Source organism: Chroicocephalus ridibundus, chromosome 2 (assembly GCF_963924245.1).
Source record: "Chroicocephalus ridibundus chromosome 2, bChrRid1.1, whole genome shotgun sequence".
Taxonomy (NCBI): domain Eukaryota; kingdom Metazoa; phylum Chordata; class Aves; order Charadriiformes; family Laridae; genus Chroicocephalus; species Chroicocephalus ridibundus.
Window position 1 is genome coordinate 38,265,332 of NC_086285.1, and position 18,917 is coordinate 38,284,248.

The window sequence follows — 18,917 nt, forward strand, 5'->3', positions numbered from 1 at the left end:
AGTTTCTTACAGTGCTTCTGTACGAGAAATCTGGGGCAGTCCTCACAAAGGATATTTCCACGTATTCTATTTCATAACAATTTGGAGAGCTCATAGAAGAAACAGCTCTACCTCTGATACAGCTCAATGCTGAGCACTTCCACCTGAGTCTCCTTCAAGGAGAACGGCTTTTACCGAAGCACCCCAGTGACTTGGGAACATGCGTCCCATTATTTCATAAGCAATTTGAAAAATCCACTCTTGACCCCGCCTTACTTTAGTTCTGCTGAAATTGGTGGACCTATGCATTCTTACGTCCCTGCTAGGGACAGCCAGCCTGCTCAGACCTCACAGTCTCCCTGTGCAGGCACTTGTAAAGACAGTCCCTCTGTCCACTACAAAAACATGGGACACCCAAGTTGAACTGAACACTGAATAACACCACATGGGTTTGCAGTGGTCTGTAACTGAAAAGGTTCACTGGAAGCAATTTGCAAAGAAATCCTTAGGAAACCACCTGGATGGTTATTTTAAATTAAAAAAGGAAGAGATGCCACTTTAAAAAAATAATTTTTAATACTAGGTTTAAGGTTCCATACATGTGATAGTCATTAAAGCTTATTTAACCCTGAAATTATCTGGCCTCTTTAATTCCACAGGGACTGGAAGGCTCTTGGGTTAGAAATGAAAAATAATGTCAGAACGAAAATGAGACTTTCCTGAGTGCAGGACCATTATTACAGAATATTTTCTTAATCAAGCCTCTTTAAGAGCCAAGTAGTGGAGAAAAAAATAATCCGGCTAAACAGCTTTCATCCACAGATAGGGTCTTAGCCGATGCTTTGGGCCACTGATCAAAATAGGCACAAGTCAGTCCCAAAGGCTGTGATACACTCACCTAAAATGCATGTAGAACTGATGATTTGTCCATCCTCAATCTCAACTGTAGTACACCCAGTTCCTTGTTACAATACGCTTTTGAGACGATCCCAGTGCGCTCTGACATTTGGGCTCTCAAAATTCAGAGCTTTCTGGTTGTTCAGACTGGAAACTTTCAGCAGGAGCAGTGATTTCTGTCGAGTTTCTGTTACACCAAACATCTGTGGTGTGCCCCACCACCCTCTCCCCAAGGATGAAACATGCTGCGGGGAGGGTGTTGCAAGCATTCCTGAACTAGACAGCTAAGCTGGAGTCATAACTGTGCTGGCCAGGGCGCTGCTTTGAAGAAGGCTCCCATTAGAATTAAAACATCCCACAACTCTCATCACAACAGCCCTATTCTTGAGCGTGGCTGAACATGGAAATTTAAGGATGGGGGCGGAGTGGGGGGGGGGGGGGAAAGACAGGCGAGTAAACAGATAAAGAGGGAGCTCTTGCATGCAAGTGGAATTTCCTCTGAGCACAGGACATTCTTTATCATTAACTGGTCTGTCACAGGAAGGAAAATGGGAAAACAGTGTTTCCTGTTAGGGGGAAGAAAAAATCAATAGGCCTTGGAAATACCTGCCTGGAAAGAACCTTTTGTGTTCCCACCAGCAAGCAAAATAAGTTTTTAACTCCTTTGGAGCGTGAGCTCTGTTTTAAAGCAGTTTGCTTCTTGAAATGGGAATTCTGTATAAACACAACAGTTAAAAATGACTGGCAGTTCAGGCTGCTTGGATTTTTCTTGCTTGTTTCAGAAAATGCTCTAATTCCTGGAAATATCTTCTATGAGACAAAGGCTGTTTTCAGGACACTTGAATTCTTCTGAGTTTATGCCTATGAAGGTAATACTAATTAAAAGGGCCATTTGCCATACAAATGCAGTCACTCCTCTAATATTTTGATTAAGATGCTCACAGGTGGACAATGGGTCTGCTCTTGCTTCTGGTAAACAAAGTTTTCTTAAAGAGCACAGTTGCCAGGCAAGCGCTTGAAGCCTGGGGAGGACAGTGACCTACCCTGCAGCTCCTGCATCATCTGTTTGGCTGCATTTTGCCCCGAATACAGCCGGGTGGTGGAAGCGTGGGTCTTTCAGAAGGGTGAGAAGAGGCCGGTTCACTGACAAAGGCTACAGGAATGGATGCATATGCACAAGCAGTAACCCGGGTTCCTCAGGGTAAATCATTTTTCTCTTTGGTGGCAGCTTCCTTCCTTCCAAAGGTGGGCCTGGAGACTTAAGTTTGTGCCTCAGTTGTAGCCACATTCCCCATCAGTTTCAAGCTGTTCTGAGCCAGGGATCTGCCGGAGGCCCATGACAAAGTTTATAGCAATGCCAGTGGCATAACTGGCTGAGCAGAAGCTATGTAATCCAGCAGTGTAAATGTAAGAGGACAAAATAAAAAGGAGGAAGGAGGGAAGATGACCTCTTAGACATGCACAGAAAAAGGGTTGGAAGTCACATTTTTTAAATGGAGAGGGAGAAGTGGGCTGAGCTTAAAATGAAACTATCAGCAAGGCTGGAATTAAAAGAAAGCTTTAGGAATGATCTAACTTTTATTTTATTACATTACAGAAGACAAAAAATCAATAGCTGGTAATTCAGACATAAATGAGTTATACAGGCCATTGACACAATGGACCAAACTTTATAACAACCACATCTGATGCTGTCAAGCCACAGGCTTCAGTGGCGCCAGTAATAATTATGGCCGATCACCTCTAATTCAGAGCTGCCTTGCTTGATAAAGGTGTCACTCTGAGTGGCTGCAGCATCAATATCAATTGAGGATGTCATCCAGCAGGTCAGCCTGCTGCAGAGAACTGTGTTTTTTTAATTGAATAGGATAAACCCTTGGTTTTTCTGCTCTCATTCTGTCTGTAAAAATCATATATACCTTAAGCAAAAATCATTTGAACACATGTACTTGAATTCAAGACTGAACCCATGACTGTGGGATCCATTGTGTTGATCCACAGAAATATATTCTAAAGATAATTTATAACCCTAAGAGCATCCCTGGGAGGAAAGTTTGGTATTTTACAACAGTCCCTTTTCCTTTGCTACATAAGGAGCATTAAATCGCTGCTGTGATCACTTAAGGAATCCCCTCCCAAAAAAAACCCTTTTTGGTAAAATGCTGCTAGGCAATAGAAATTGTTTTTCTATAAACTCACATCATTATAAGGAAGAAAACACATTGGCTTTGATGTTTTCCTGTTGCTTTCTGAATTTGGGGGGATAGGTATGTCTATTGACTGTCGGAAAACTGAGTTTCACTCTGAGACATGGGGTGAGGCGACTTTGTAAAATATGCCAAGTTCTTGATTTATAAAGAAGGGAATCACTTTTAAATACCTCTCCAGTGTTTCAGGTGCTATTAATGCTTATGTCTCTGCAGCCTGACATTGAAACTGTTAGTCTTTGGATTGCTGAGGGATGGTATGTCTGCTTAAGCATTTTCACGTACTATTGTTATTATTGCTTAGGCTTTGCATTCTTTTGTGGAATAACTGTTTTGTACTGTGTTGGTTACAATTAATTTAATTGTGAGTGATGAACAGTGAAAAAAACCTCTGTAGGGGAGGACACAGGAGGTATTTCAGCCCTGGTCACTGTAGCATTCAACATGAGGAGAACTTAGAAACCGCAATGTGATGCAGCAGAGCAGTCCGCACCACAATAGCTAATGCCTGCACACTTGAAAAGCTTCTTTCTGTTGTGAAAAATTATTACTAGTTCCACTTAGAAACATTCTCTATCCTTAAAAAAGTCAGGAATATCAGACTCAGGAGATAAACACCAGAAGGGAACCGTTTTAAATGCGGGGTAAGCAATAGCAGCAACACATCGGTGAGTTGGTTCATAATCTTGCAGTGCTGTACAGTTTGGGACTTTTCTGGTACTTTTTAAGTAATGGAGGAGAAAAGTGCCTTGCACCTGTACGTTTGCAGCAAGAAACAGCCCCGTAGTTAGCCTTCAAAAACTCGAGCGGGGCTGTATTCCAGCCCTGCGCGGCTGAGGCAGAGAAATCCCAGTCTAACGGCGTACCCTGTAAAAGCAGCGCTACTCATTCTCCCCAGACCCACGCAAACACGCTGCCTCCCCTTCACGGCTTTTCCGCTGCCCTCCTCGTCTACCGGCTCGATCTCTTCCTTTCCCAATTGCCGGATCTTCCCGAAGCTCGGGACCATGCGGGCATCGGGGAGCGAGCCCGGTTTGTGCGCAATATCTTCTGATCAGCCCCCGTCAATCATGTCAGCCCCATCCCTGGGTTTTCCTGCAATCCGGCCGGCAGCTGCGCAGGCCCTTCAGAGGCGGCACTGTTTCTTTCTCTGTTTACTCGTTTCCAATGGCAATTGCACCACCGAGTCTCAGTACGGCTGGAACTTGGCCTGGGGCTGTTTTGGTTACATTGAAGTTTTTGCTTCAGCTCTGCCAGATTTAAATGGTGACTTCACCAGCAACTGAGCTAAAAAGGAGAAAAGGGGAGGAGGGAGGTAGTGTAGCGAGCGGGAGCGAGCGAGGGAGAGGGCCAGAGCATTACATCATCACTTGGACGGGAATCAAATGGGAAGGATATGACTCACTCGGGCTAGTTAAGCTTTGGCTCAAGTTCTACATACACTCATTCCAGGGCTCTCATGTTCTGCACCTCAGCAGGGAATTCAGGCTCAGTGATGTCCATGAGGTTTGTTTTTAATTTTCTTTTCCTTTTCTGATTTCTATATACTTCCCCCCCCCCCTCGCCTTCCTCCTCCTCTCCTCCTCCCCTCCCTAGTCCCCCTTTCCCACTCTCTTTTCCACTTCGACAGAGTTTGCTTTCTGGTGCGTGTGTAACCTCGACTCTTAGCAGCAGAAGCTGGTTTTTCGACCAAACTGAACCCAAACAAGGAGCACAAGCAAACTTGAGCGAAGTTTGGTGGCTTGTTGTGTTTTGTTTTTTCTCCCCCGCCTCCCCATCATTGTGTTGCTCCTAATCGGAGGAGACGGGGAGAGAGTTAAAATGCAGGAACCAATCGCTTGGACGGTGATGTAATGCTGGAACTGCAGGGCTGTTAAGTAATGTGAGAGGAAGGGGGTCAGGGTTGCAAAGCATTTACCTGCTGTCAAGGGGCTTTAAGTTTATTATCAATTGCAGTGACTGTAACTGGCTTCAGACTGCACTCTCTAATTATTCACAGACTCCCCTTTTTTATCTTTTATTATTAAAAGTAAAACTATATTACGGTATTTTAAAAAATGTGATATTATCACAGCTGCAAATTATTTTCCACCAGGGTTTTTTGATATTTTTTAAATGGCTTGAAACTGGGTGTCTCTTTCACAAAAAGCCCGGAGAGAGCAAAAAGAAAAGAGAAAGGCAAAGGCAAAAAGGGGTGGTTCTTCGAGCGGAGCTGGCTAATTTGAAACTGTACGAGGAGAGCAGTTCAGCCTCTGCCTAGCAGAGTGAGTAAAAGCTCCTGCTGTTGGAAATCCGCTGTAGAAAATAAAACATTTAAGGGACGCAGTTTGCAGAGCTCATGCCGAGGAGGAGCCTCGGCGTTTCATCCCTAACACTTGTCAGCCAGTGTTCTGATCCTTAGCTCGCCCCAGGCTCCTTGCTTGTTTGATGGGCTGCTCTCTCACCATTGCTGGGACCGCTGAGGTCCCGATCCAGCAGGCAGATCCCCCTCCTGTCACACTTCTGCTCTCCAGAACTACCTGTGATTTGGGGCATCTGCCCATGTGGGTTTCTTTTGCGGGACAGAGCACTGCGATTGTCTTATTAATGCTGTCTGTCTCCCTACGGACCTTTTAGTCTTTTTTCCACCTAGCAAACAGCTTCTAGGTCTGGGGGGGAGGGAGAAAAGTTACCTCTTCCTCAAGTTCACTGCGAGTACACCCCCTTAGGGTGGGCCACGTAGGGTTTAACACTGACTAAGCCCCTGCTCAGGCATTGCTTGTGGGATGGATGTGGGATACCAGGTGTATGCTGGTGTCCTCGGGATACCCGTTCTGCTCGGAGGAGCTCTGCATCAGGTTTCTGTGTCAAGAGCTGTCTGCTCCTAAGAATGCTCTCGGAAGTGCCCCCTTCAGGGAATTTCTGTCTCAGAGGGAAGCACTGTATTCATGTCCACTGGGTCATCAGCGGACCAAAGATTTGCTTGTCAAACTAAAGATAGCGTTAAACACACTTTTGAGGGTTTGGTGATGTTTTAAAAAACCTGTATTGGGGCCTAACTGAGCAAAATACCAAACAGTGTTGTTCTGAGGTGATGGCAAAACCTCCCCATCTCCGTCTGAACAAGGCAAGAGCCCCTGACCAGCTCCTCCTGCCTTTCCTTCCCTCCAGTAGCCCTCTGCAAAGCCATCTCGTGTCTAGCTGTTATGTCCCTGCACTTTACTCCCAGGTTTTTCCTAAATGCCCTGATTTTGAAGCTCCTCAGTCAACTGCTCAAGCACAAACAATTGCTCATGTGCCAAACTTTTATCATTTGAGAGCCTAACGTAAGGCCGCACCCGGCTCTGGCCCACGTTGCAGTGCAGATATACCATATGGATTAGATTGCGCAGTGCTCTGTTGAGGATGTGTGGGTTGTGGAGGGAGCTGTGCTGCTGCAGGAGTTCCCGTAGGATTTCTGACTCATATTTTCTCCTAGAAATGTTGGGAAGTGCAGCTCCACGGACCATCAGAGTAAAGCCGCGTAGATTCCTCCCTTTGCCTGCCCACTTCAGATGCTGGGGTGGACTTGTCTTCACTCTTTCCCTTCCTGCTTTTTCTGGCTGGAGGCTTTGTGCGGGAAAAGTCTGTCACTGTTGTCCTAGGACAGTGTCTAGCCATGTCGGCAAGATACTGGGCAGAGGATGACAGACTGTCACGTTCTATCTTTGCCCACGCAGAAATGCATCCTTGCTGTTTCTCTTACAAAAAACACATATAAAGTATGCTGTGCAACGTGGCTTGGAATTCTTTGGGCATGGGGTTGCATTCCACGGGGGATCAGAGTCTCCCTTGTCTGGTACTAGCTATTAAAATTTCACCTGGCTGGGAGGGCAGCAAAGGAGAACATCTTGGTGCTTTGGTCAGCCTGGACTGACTGATGACCCTGCCTTTTGCTCGTGATTTTCACAGAGCAACTTCATCTTCTCCACCCTGCTGATCCGTGCTTGGTGAAGTTAAATAGAGGATGTAAAGATGTAAATCCTTCTGCACTCTCAGCAGTGCATTACAACTCTTAAGTTACAGTTTACTTCTGCTACTTCACTGATTTCAACACAGCACCACAGAAAAAAACAGTTTTAAAGGCTTCTTTCAAAAAGTTGCACTTGTAAGTTCCATATGTGTACTTGTGTGTGTCTGTGTGTGTGTGTGTATGTATATATCTCCTATTGAAGCAACAAAGCATATAATTAATGAGGTATAACTGTCCTGATGAGAGCCAGGCAGCTCTGGTGCTCTGGTTGTGGTTGACAGGTGCTTTTGAAATGCACATTCATCTTGGATAACAGAAAAATGAAAGTAGCTGCCCATCTTGTGCTACCTTGGAGCCAATCTGCAGGTATGCCTGTGGACAGTCAGAGGTCAACAGCTCCGACAGTCAGCCTCAACATGTTTGAAGCCAGGCCTTCTGGCAAGAGGATTTTCTTACTGAAGGATGATATCTTTAGGGACCTAATTTTTAAACAGCAGCCAAGAGAAACGTTAACAGCAGTCTGAAAATGAGCATCAGAAGATATATTCAGAAGCACATGTAACCTGTCAAACAAACCAGAGGCCAAACACACCAGAGCTGGGAAGCGATGTTTGCACTGGAGAGCCGACCGTGCACGGTCGCCCTGTGAAGAAAGGCAATCTGCACAGAGCAGAGCTGGGCTGGAAGAGTCCCAGTAAATTTTCCCCACCAAGATCCCGAGTAACATTTCCGCCTGCATTGTTGAATGTGTGCATTGGCAGAACGTCCGCTCTATAAGCTGTGTGATTTTAAGCCGTAATTTGGTGCTCCGTAGCTGGTCTCTGCATGCACAAAAGGATTGGCTCTGCAGTTGCGGTACAAATGCAAGAGGTGAAAATCAGAGTGCTTATTTTTATTTCACTGAATGTGATCCCTCTGCCCCTGGATTCCTCAGTTTTCCTTGCTCTACAGTGAGACTATTTCCCTTAAACAGTTTTGAAAGGCTTGGCTGGTATTTGTGAAGCCCAATGAAGTTTTCAGAGTTGGCGTGGCGAGTGCTGGGGTCAGAGCAGGCCAGGTGTTGGGCAGAGGTGGTGGCAGGGCTGGCCTCTCGTCATGTTTCGGACATGGTGGGCACGAAGGCCAAGTTGTCTTGCGTACGTGGGTGAGGGTGCTGGGGCAGGAATGGGCCTCCTCCTCCTCCCTTCCCCGTCTCTCTCTGCTCGTCTTCCCACCCTTCTTTTGTTCGTCCTGCACATGCCTGGGCCGAGTTCAGCCCAAACTGTTGAGATCAGCTTTGCCGAAAATTACACTTCAGATCAAAATGTGAGTTAGGTTCCTCCAGTGTGAAGTGAATGCTGGGTCTTTCTCTGCAGCTATAGATAAACCAGATATGAAGGTAATTACATCTCATTCCTATCTGACTCTCTTATTTGCCATAATCTCTTTTAATCCCTTTGATACTCATCATAATAATGTTAATCTTAATGAACTCATTTGGTATTAATGCGGATGTGATTTGTAAGTTCAGAGCAGGCTTGCCATCCTTGTTTAGTGTTCATTAATATCCACTTAACTGTGTTTATGCTCTCTTTCTCCTGCAAATGGACTTGCGTGTCTCTGTCTTCCACCTAGCTGATGTGGCAGTTCCTGTAGTGGAACTCTCTTTCCATGCTCACGTTTATATTTCCTTTCTATTCCTCTTTCTACTTATACAATCCCAGAGAAAGGAGCTGATGGTTTCACTGCATCCAGCTGCTAGTGGCTTTCTGTACCCCATCACTTACTCATTTCTTCCACTTTCGACGTCAAAATTGAAGAAACCCTTATCCTCTTGCTCCTCATTCATGTGGCATTCCTCCTTAGATTGCCTCAGAGATATTACCTTACTATAGCCTTTGTTTTATTGTCTGAGAGGGTGAACGAGTAGGAGACACAACCCCTAATCTTGGCAAAGAGACAAATTATTTGTTGCTTACTACCGTACTCTCCCCGAACACTCTGTTTATGGGTGGGGTACCTTGCCCAAACAGTTTCCGACGTGACCAGCCAATTCTAGTGAGGGAGGAATACGTTTGGATGTTGAACCTGATCCAAAGCTTATTGCAGTGAATGGGAGTGCTGCCTTGACGGGCTCTGGATAAAAATCCGTAAAACTATCCTCTTTTCATTCCTTTGAGCACCCACGTATTTTTCAACATCTCTAGTTTTGGGATGTGCCCTGCTGAAAAACTACTTGTTCAGCCACAGTGATCCCAGAGACTGATGAACCTTGGACCCCCGTTAACGGGCGATTTCCTCTCTACGTGGGTGCTTGTGGTTGTTTTTAAACATGGTGTGGAATTTCTGTGTTGTGGTTCTTGCCATCTTCCCTCCCCACTTCCTCCAAACACGTTTTTAAGGCCTTGATTGTCAAATGGCATGAATTATTTTTCAGCCCCAGTGACACACATTTTACTTTTTAGGGCTTTTGGATCTTGACAGAGCCAGGAAAGTATCATTTACTTAGCAGAACACTGTTTATTCCATCCCCACTTCCATTCTTTATTTTATTTCCTGATGTTTCCTTGTAGCATCAACTTCCTATGTTAAAACGAATAACTGTACTGAAAACATCTAACTTTCAATTTACTGAAGGATTTCTGCATATTATAATAAAACCGGCCATTGTCTTGGTAAACTTACTAGTCGAGAGTGAGAACTGTAGTCTCTCAGATCAGCACAAGCTGTATTTCTGTTGTGGTCTTTGTTTTACCGTACTATCTTTCATTCAAGAGCATCACAGGATGTTTTGCAAATTGCAGCCATTAGTCAAACATATTAAGTCAAACATATTAAAGCTCTTTATTAGTATGAATACAAGTTGTATTCATATAAATAACAAGGTGGAGGGTTTTACTGCAGATATCTACAGCTCTTGTGCTGCTCCATGACCATAAAGAATACGGGCCAATGTCATTCCAATGGGCACTGTTTTCTGGAGATCAATAAATCTGTGCCCATTAGCAGCAGCAAAATAATAATAATAAAACTTCATTACGTTGTCTCTAAATGTCAACTAGTTATCAAAAGCCCTGTCAAAAATAATACCAGTAGAATGTTTTACCCCACTGGAAAAGCCCATCAGCACCAGAAATTTTATATGTCAGTTTTAACATGAGGTAGTTTTTTCCAAACCGAGTCTCAAAAACCAGAACAGAAAAAAATTTACTGGACCGAATCGTCTCTTGACCTCAGTTTGAGGGCACTCAGTATCACATAAAAAAAAGTTCCAGTGCTGTGTTCTTTGTTGTTATTCGGTTTCCAGATCTAAGTGAACTTTTCTTTCACTGCAGCTAAGGGGGTGAGCTGTATTTCTCTCGCGCTGTCACTCACAGGACTGCAGGAATTCGCATTGCTCTGAAACATTTTTAGTTTTCTTTTGTAAATTCACGTAGAAATAAGGTTGACTAAAAATTCAAAATAAAGACTAAATTAAGGTTGAGTTTACAAATTGCCTGAACCAAGAGACTCCTTGGAATCCAGTGTTGACAAATACCTCCTGTGGCCATTTGTACGAAGCCAGGATGTGGTGCACCAAGTGCAGATTAGTACAGAAATCTCTGTATGCGTGGATCTGTATGTGTATATAGTCACCCTGACCCCCTCACCCCCCCCCAGTATATTTAAGGCTGCAAGGCAAAATTAACTTCTGTTATTCCTGAGCAATCCTATCAGAAAGAATTTATCACATGAATAAGATTCCAAGTTGCATGACTTAAGGTGGTGATGTAGGTGTATACATTGGAATGCCAGTTTCTCTCTGTTTGAAATTGAAACCGTATTAGCACCCCTCAGCTCTACCTCCCACTTCAAGTTTTTTCAGAATGAGAAATCAAATATTGGGCAAAAATGTAAACAACAGTTAAAGGGGGACATTGCTGTGCATCACTAAGTGTTTTGTTCTGTTTTTTACTTGCTAATCTTGTGCAGTATGGAACGTTTTCCATTCAGAGCAAAACCCGATGAAGCTACTGCAATTCAGTAGGTACTGTAATATGTTGAATGAACAAACACTATGTAGCAAGTTACCTTTTAGTAATTAATTTAGCCATTTTTTAGTTTAGTTTAAACTATTTTGACAAGACTTCGTAGTGCCCTGTGACAGAGCTGCAGAATACTTCAGGAAAAGTACGAAACCTTACCAGCAACATCTATAAAAATATAATGAGAAAATAAATGAATATTACAGGAAAAAAATTGTATAGAGTTAGTTGTAAAAGCATGGATTTGTAAAGATCTATTTAGAAAAGTGAAATGTGGTTGATTGAAAAGTTTCTAACAAGGTTCAATAATTGTTGGGCTTTTGACAAATAACAATTGTTTTAAGGGAAATTGGGAATTGCTTGAAGAGAAAATGCTTTCTCTTCCAAATTGGTAATTGGTTTTGCTGAGAAATATTTTTTTTTTGTTATTTAAAAAAGGTCTTGAAAAAGAATAGCAGTTTTGCACTTGCTGTACACTGAAGGATGATTAAGCTTCGTGCATTTTATTTTCTGTTTGATGGCCAGTTTCTCTTCTCAGTGGTTCTGTTCCTTCTGATTCGTTTCTGTGGGAAAATGCCCAGAAACTGTGAAGAGTAGCAAATGATAAAACAGGCAATAATACTCTGGCAATCGCACGTGTTACATTCCAGAGTTTTAAACTTCGGTCTCACCTGGTGCCTGGGACAAATTCTTGACTGATAGCAACAGCCAGCAGCAGTGCTATCTGACATCTCCTTTTTTTTCCTTTTTTTTTTTTTTCCCCTTAAAAGATAGTTCATCTCGGGGAGACTTGTTTTAAAGAAGCGGACTTTTTGGAGTGTGGAACTCACTGAGCTGGATGTAGGAATGGTATGAGTCTGCTGCTTCCCCATGCAGCACTGAGCACAGGGGCACTGGATTTTGGTGGCACATCTGCATTGGCATGTGCCTCTCGCGCATAGTAATTATCAAACAGGACAAACACTAGATATAATAATTAACTGATTGGCTCAGGGTCACATATTTGGGTTTGCCCAAACAATCCCCAGAGGACTTAGAAAGTTCTTCTCTACTGTGGGGAAAATAAAAAATCTCTGCACCCAGCCAGAACCTTGGGGAGTTTAGGGTGAAAAATGTTTGGACTGCTGAATAGCTCCAAGCAAATGGGCACCCCAAAACTGCGCACACGTCCCTGGGTGAGCCTACAAAGACTTACGGCACTGCAGCCAAGGAAAGGTGGGTGAGTTGCACAGAGGACAGATGTCGTTACTGCCATCTTCCCTGGGTTGAAGGGAGAGAGTATCAGGAGAAGCAGAGAGCAGGAGAACTCGGTTTATTTAGCCTGGGAGAAATGGATAACGGGGGATCTAATTGCAACCTTCAGCTACTTATAGGGTGGTTACAGAGGAGACAGGGTCTGCCCCACTTTGCAATCTGAAGACAAGAAACAAGTCACAGTTTCAGTGAGAGAAGTGCCCCTGGGACCTAAAGAAAGGCTCCCGCAGGAGGAGTGTGGCAAGACACAGCAGCCAGCTAGAGAGGTGGTGCAGTCAGTCTCCTTTGCTGGATATTTTCACACTTTGTCTAGAAAAGGCCTCCAGCAGCCTGCTCTGATACTGCATTTAACCCTGCTTGGAGCAGGAGGTTGGACAAGGTGACCTTCAGAGGTGCCTTCTGACTGGAACCGTCCTCTGGTCCTGCACTGGGCAGCAATGGCAGCACCAGCTAGCTGTGCAGCGGGGGAGGCAGCAAGAATTTTGATGAGGAAAAAGCAATAAGAAAAGCAAATGGCGAGATAAGAACATAATGTCATCTAAGGCATAACCTGTGCCTGCTTGTGTCCACCTTGTTTTGAGAAGTAAAGAACATCTGCACCTTGTGTGAGAGGTGTAACCGTGGACTCTGAATTGCTGCTACTGGGGAGAGAATGAATTATGCTTCATTTCCTAGCTTTCCCACCACACTGTAAGTGACAGTCACCTACGTTTTAGGAGATGCCTGATAAACATGCAAAGATAAAACAGGAATCCTGACAACCAGCCATTTTTGACTGAAACGAGAGCCAAAACGAAGCCAAATATCTTTTCAGTTTATACACAGCTGAACGAAGTCTTGTTCCCTGCTTGACTAAGCATCTGTATTTTCTGATTATAGTCAAGAATTGCAAAGTTATAAAATGTTATAATATCCATCTCTGAGGTATTTCCAAACCAGTCTGCCGTTTTAAGTACCACTTTTTTCTCCCCCTCCCCTCCCATTTCTTTTTACAAAAATAGGGGAATTAAATCACAACAAACAAAACTTTTAGGCCTTCATGGTAATTTTCAGCATATTTTGCAAAACTAGGAGACAAGCTTTGTCCATCACCATGTGAGGGATCCATTTGCTAATATCCCTGTAAGCTCAAAGGTATGTTTTACAGGAACTTGGCTAGCAAAAGCTGTTCCCACTATAAAAGTAATGGCACATTAATGCCTTTTTGCAGTGAACCCCTTGTATACCTTATTCTGCATTCATATATGTCCATTAACTAATGACTATCCAATATGCTGTCACTAATATCACATGTAAAATCATGCCTTCCCCTTCTGCATGCTCAGTTATTTTTTTATTGCAAAATTAATAATTTATTGTGGAATATAATGTAAAGACTGAGGAACAGTCACTGAACATGAGTTTTCACTGACAAAAGCCTGTGCAGTGACGCTGACTCAATCTTACATTCATCTTGAGCTAAAAGCCTTAGAGAAGGATATTGTTCATGTTCATGAAGTTTCAAAAAAGTGCAGTCCTAGAGCGTCCAGCCTGGCTCTCGCTATGCTGCTGACACATTCTTTACTGTCATGCATTCACCTGGTTTGCATCCTCTTTTCTTCTAATCAAGACAAGCTTCGTCCTTTTAAAGCGCTGAGCCTGACCCTTCGGTAAATCTCAAAGATGATTTTGTACCACTGTCGGACCTGGAGCAAATCACTGGATCTAAATGTGTGGTAAAAACTTCCTGGCTGGAAGAGCTAATCCCCTTGGAAAACAAAAAGTCCCATACTTTCCTGTAGAATAAACTATTTTCCCTTTGCCTTGAAAACAACATTCCTACCCGGTTTATTTATTAATGAACCTAATCAGTCTTGAAGTAAGAAAATATCAGTGTTCTGTTTTTCATTAATACATCGATATTGATGTTCAGGTCTCTAACTAGATAAATCAGTTAGGAAAAACCTAGGAGAAAAGACATAAAAGAAAGGAACGAGTTGGAGTATTACGTTGTTTTTAATACAACAGGAAATTAAGAAAAACTGTCAGATTTAAGGTTTCTTTTGTGTCATTCGTGTGCTTGTGGCAGGTGAGCTGTAATGCTAACTAGTTCTCTGTGAATAACAAACTTGTTCACTTAGTTACTGAAATCAAAAATAATTTAGGTTAACTCAATATGACTTAATTTCTTAATTATTCTGTTCAAATAAAAAAGAACAAATTTTTTTTCAGGTTTACAAGAAAATTAGCACTTCTAAAATGAGCTAGGTAAATTTCCGAATTAGTATGCCATTTTAAACTGCAACATTTAGAAATGTTAAAAAACTCTCCTTTTCCAAATATCTATTCTTGTCCACTTGAAAGAGTTATTAAATATAATTTATTAGTGAATTTAATAATTTTGGTCAATCTGAAAGTACTGCTTTGGGTAAATTTTCTATTTGACTGGGAGGAAAAAAAGGTCCAGGTCTAGCTTTTGAGCTTGGCTGCAATTTTCTGTGTAAATCACATCTGTTACAATGCAAGGGACTTCACTGCAATAAAGAGTATATTTAATTCGCACATACTCTGTAGATAATCGAAGTCTCTGTCCTCATGTAACTTTGGCATTTGAGTTGGTATCGGGAACCTCTCGAAAAAACTTTTCATCATTTCTAATACAAGCAGGGCCCCATTCACGCTGTGAAAAATAAGGGGGTTGGTGCAAAAAAAGGCTTTTGCAACTTGATTTTTTCCGGTGTGGCTCTGTCCTCACCCCGTGCGAGTTGCAGGGCCAGCAATGCCCCGTGCTGTGCTTTCGTCATCTCCGCCATCGGTAGAACGAGCTACGCGTGGCTGAAGAAATCTTGCAAGGTTTGTAAAACTGGAGAATATTAAAGGAGGGCATGTAAATTCATGTAGCTAGATGCTTGCAGGATTGGAGACTAGATGTCCATAGAAGATGATTGAAAAAACTTGTTTTCTCGCCAGTGACAGGTTAAAAATAACTCTCTACTTCAAGCTGCCTGTAACACCGTTTCCAATCTTTGCAAGGCCTCTGGGAAAGAGCTGCTTTTTGCTTTGCACAGTACCTCGCGCGTACTGACCTAGAGAGTTAAATCTTCTGTTTGGTGCCTGTATTCCCTGGAGTTTCAGTGACTTACGATTTTGTCTGTCTGGGTTTTTGATGATTTGAAATACCAAAGGGAGCCGTAAGGGTTTTCATTGTCACGTAGGCCTGAGGGCCGGTGGTCAGTAGGGCAGGTGTGACTGGGTGCCCAAAATGTTCATCGCCTTTGAAAATCATGATTCTGTTCTGATGGGAAAATTCGCAATAATTTTTTCTTCTATTTTGTTCAGGGAAGAGTCAGAAGTTAATGAGGAAGCCCATAAAACTCCATTTTAAGGTTGCATTCTTTAAGTTATAAAATGAAGGTCCTTTGGGTGAGACAAAATGCATTAAATCTTAAACGCATCATTCAGGATGTCTTTTTTAATGGTCATTTTCCTCAGAAAAGAACACAACTGAAAAATATGTATACCTACACAACTGAAAAATATGTATACCTAAGTCTAAGAGGAAGCCTGTCAAAACCTGCCAAATTTGTGGGGGGTTTTGTGTTTGGTGAGTAGCAAGGTTCATCCTGGCTGGGATACACTTTCAGTTGGCATCCTTTTTATCCAGTAATGTGGGGTTCTCATTTGGTTATTTCTCTTTGCGCTGATTCTTGATATGTCGCTTAAAAAAAAAAGAAGTCTGAGCAGTTGAACCATATGTTTATATCGTAGCTCCTAATGTCAAAATTTTAATTGATTTTCTCATATTCGGGGTTAGGAGGGGGCTGTATCGTGTTCCACGACGTCATAAAACCAAAAATATTTAAAATATGTTTCAAATAAAATGAGGGGGGAGAAGAAAAAAATGCTTAACTTAGAAAAGATGTGGGATTCATTAACAAAGGAAAATACTGGCCACGGACCAACGGCAAGCCAAATGTTTTGCCAGCAGTTTGCAGTTCCCAGTCATCATTGCATGTCACTCTGCCTGCTGCACCAGCCCCTCCAACCATATATGCCTTCCTTTTAAAGAGAAACCTGTCTGGTTTGAGTTGAATAAATTAATTTGGGTTTACTTAGTTTAAAAACAAAAATATAGAGGGCCCAATTTTATTTCATTATGCCCGTGGGTAAAGCAGTCCAAGGTAATTACAACCGCAGTGCTGGTTGCTCTATCTTAATTAAAGAGGGTTTTTTTTGCACATAGGTTTTTGCACAACATAATAAAATAGTTTGTGGTCTGGCTAGCCTCAGTGTCACAAGAGTGTACTCACTTGAGAAATTGTCCAGCTTTTCCAAAAGCTGAGGCCCTTCCATGCGAGAGGAAGCGTGGAGCTGCTCAGCGCAGCACAGGTAGTTTACAGTCCCTCCTATTTGGTGTTAAGGGCACCATCGTAAATCACGCAGCAAACAACCTTTCATACAAGCTCGTACACTAAGTGGCATGCTTGTCAGCAGCAATGAATGTGGGCTTCAGTAAGACTTTAAGCAATAATGTGCTCTAGAAATGTGCAACACCGGTTACACACCTGTGACCAAACTTCTTATTTTTCCAAACTTTCCTAGTAATGTTTTGGGTTGCTTGGAATTTTTTTTTTTTGGGGGGGGGAGGGGAGGGTCTCCTTTGCAAATAAATATGATTTATTGCTTAGCAAATCCTTTTAAAGAAAAGGCATCAAAGACATTTAAATAATGTACTTGGGATGGTGATTAAAAAAACCCCAAACTCAAATCCCAACAAGCATGGCTAAGATGGCCTGTTATTAGAAAAGTCAAAGGAGGCATGTTTGCTAGTTGAATAAATCAAGTAGCGTTGTAAAAACACTGTCTCAGGGATGATTAAGGGTAAGTGATTTTCATTACTACATTAAGTTCTCCTTTCTGTTGTGGTGCTTTTTATATCACATCAAGCTTAGCTATTCACTTACGCTGCTTTAAAAAGCCCCAGCGCCTCAATTACTTAAATCACGACCCGGTGCATTGATTCAGAAAGACAGCAACACAAGCTAGCTTTACTTAATGCTCAGGAACCTGACATGGGGCCGTTCTTTGGCTGCTCTGTCTCACGCAGTTGGTAAAACTGATTGAATTCAGTTTTGCAAATACCGGTGGACCAGATCCCTGGGTGGCTCAAGTCAGTAAAATTTCACTGCCCCCAACAAGTTCACCTCCCCACCTGGCGCTTGTGCTTTCCTTCAAGTTGCACAACTTTCCCTTTTCTTACATTTGTATTGTTAGATAATTAGGGCCACCAATTGTCCTCGATCCAGATCACAGTTCATAGAATCATAGAATGGTTCTACCTTACTCATTTGCAAGGGCAAGGTCCACCAATATTTCTGAACCTTGCGAGAAGGGTCTCAGGGTTGGAATAAGGAACATCCAAAGGGCCCTCGATGCTTTGGTCAGTGACCAGCAGTGGATTTTGTTCCTCTCTGTTGGGGATCCGGATTCTCCTATGGAGGGACAAGCAAGTTTAGCTTCTGCTGCTTGGTCTGACACAGTTTCACCTGAGCTTGCATTTACAGAGGAGAAAATGCCATGGGGCTGTGCGGTGTACCCCAAGCCAGGACTCCAGCCAAGCAGAGGGCGGCCCTCAGCTGCTTTTGGGCTGCTCTGAAGCACGGCTAGCAGTGGCTGCCTGCGGGACAAGGGGAGCTGGAACGTGTGGTGCTTGACAAAGCTGCTCTTCCAGCCTCCCTAGGCATGGCCCAGGTCCTTGGCAGCACTGGCTGCGTAGGGCTGGGAGTGTCATCATAGACACCTGGGCTTTCTAGAGGTCTGCATGCCTAGAATTAGGCATGTGTAAGTGGGGAGAATTAGCCTAGAGGTGGACCAGGGAGACTTCCACCCCCTTACTTAAGTTCAGGACATGAAAATACTGATTTACTTTGCACTCTTTGTGGTGATACTGAGGCAACAACATCCAAATATGCTTCTAGGATGCAGCTGCCAAAGAAACGTTTCACAATGAACACAGAGGGGCATCCCTGTGGCAGCCTCAGCTGAGGTGCTAATGATTTCATAACCTGTTCTTTTATTATGCAAGCTATAAAACCTGCTGAGACTGTTCGGCACAAGGGTGCCTGCTGCCAGGGCAGGAGCCAGGGCGCAATGGTGGATTGATAATGGGTTTCCATGTGGAACAGATCTGCACTGTGTGTTTTACATACATGGCTTTCAAACTACAAGAAAACAGCCACTTTCTATTTCCATTTGCATGAGAGGCTTCTCATGAATATCTGAAATAGACATTTATTGTGACCGTAGCCCTACCACAAATTAAAATCAGATCCTAAGTCCCCTGTGAAAAAGCTCCTCATTATAATGTATGGAGATGTCAGAAATGATAGTAAATGACACTTAAATTTAAACCCCCAAACACTATGCTTATCCATGGCTTAGAGTTAAATCTACAGTGGATATAAGACCAGGAGCTAAGCAAGGTTTTCAGGGGTGGGGGACGTCCCAGTAGATGTATAGCCACAAGCTAAAGAACAAACAGCTGGTTGTATGTGTCTGCCAACTGCAAAGCGTCTTGCATATATACTGCTGCATTTTCTTCTTCTA

At 43.1% G+C, this 18,917-nt stretch overlaps 1 protein-coding gene across 5 annotated transcripts in view; it reads left to right on the plus strand.

The window, feature by feature from the left end:
* The window catches only part of CREB5 (cAMP responsive element binding protein 5), a 260,697-nt gene that overhangs the window by 153,923 nt on the left and 87,857 nt on the right, over positions 1 to 18,917 (plus strand). Inside the window, exon 1 of one of the 5 annotated variants that reach the window (XM_063325094.1) lies at positions 4,473 to 4,589. The exons of the other annotated variants lie outside the window; for them this stretch is intronic. Within the exon in view, the coding sequence (XP_063181164.1) occupies positions 4,543 to 4,589 (47 nt within the window). The 5' untranslated portion in view covers positions 4,473 to 4,542. Of the gene's footprint in view, positions 1 to 4,472; positions 4,590 to 18,917 lie in introns of those variants that run through there. 5 annotated transcript variants of the gene reach the window in all.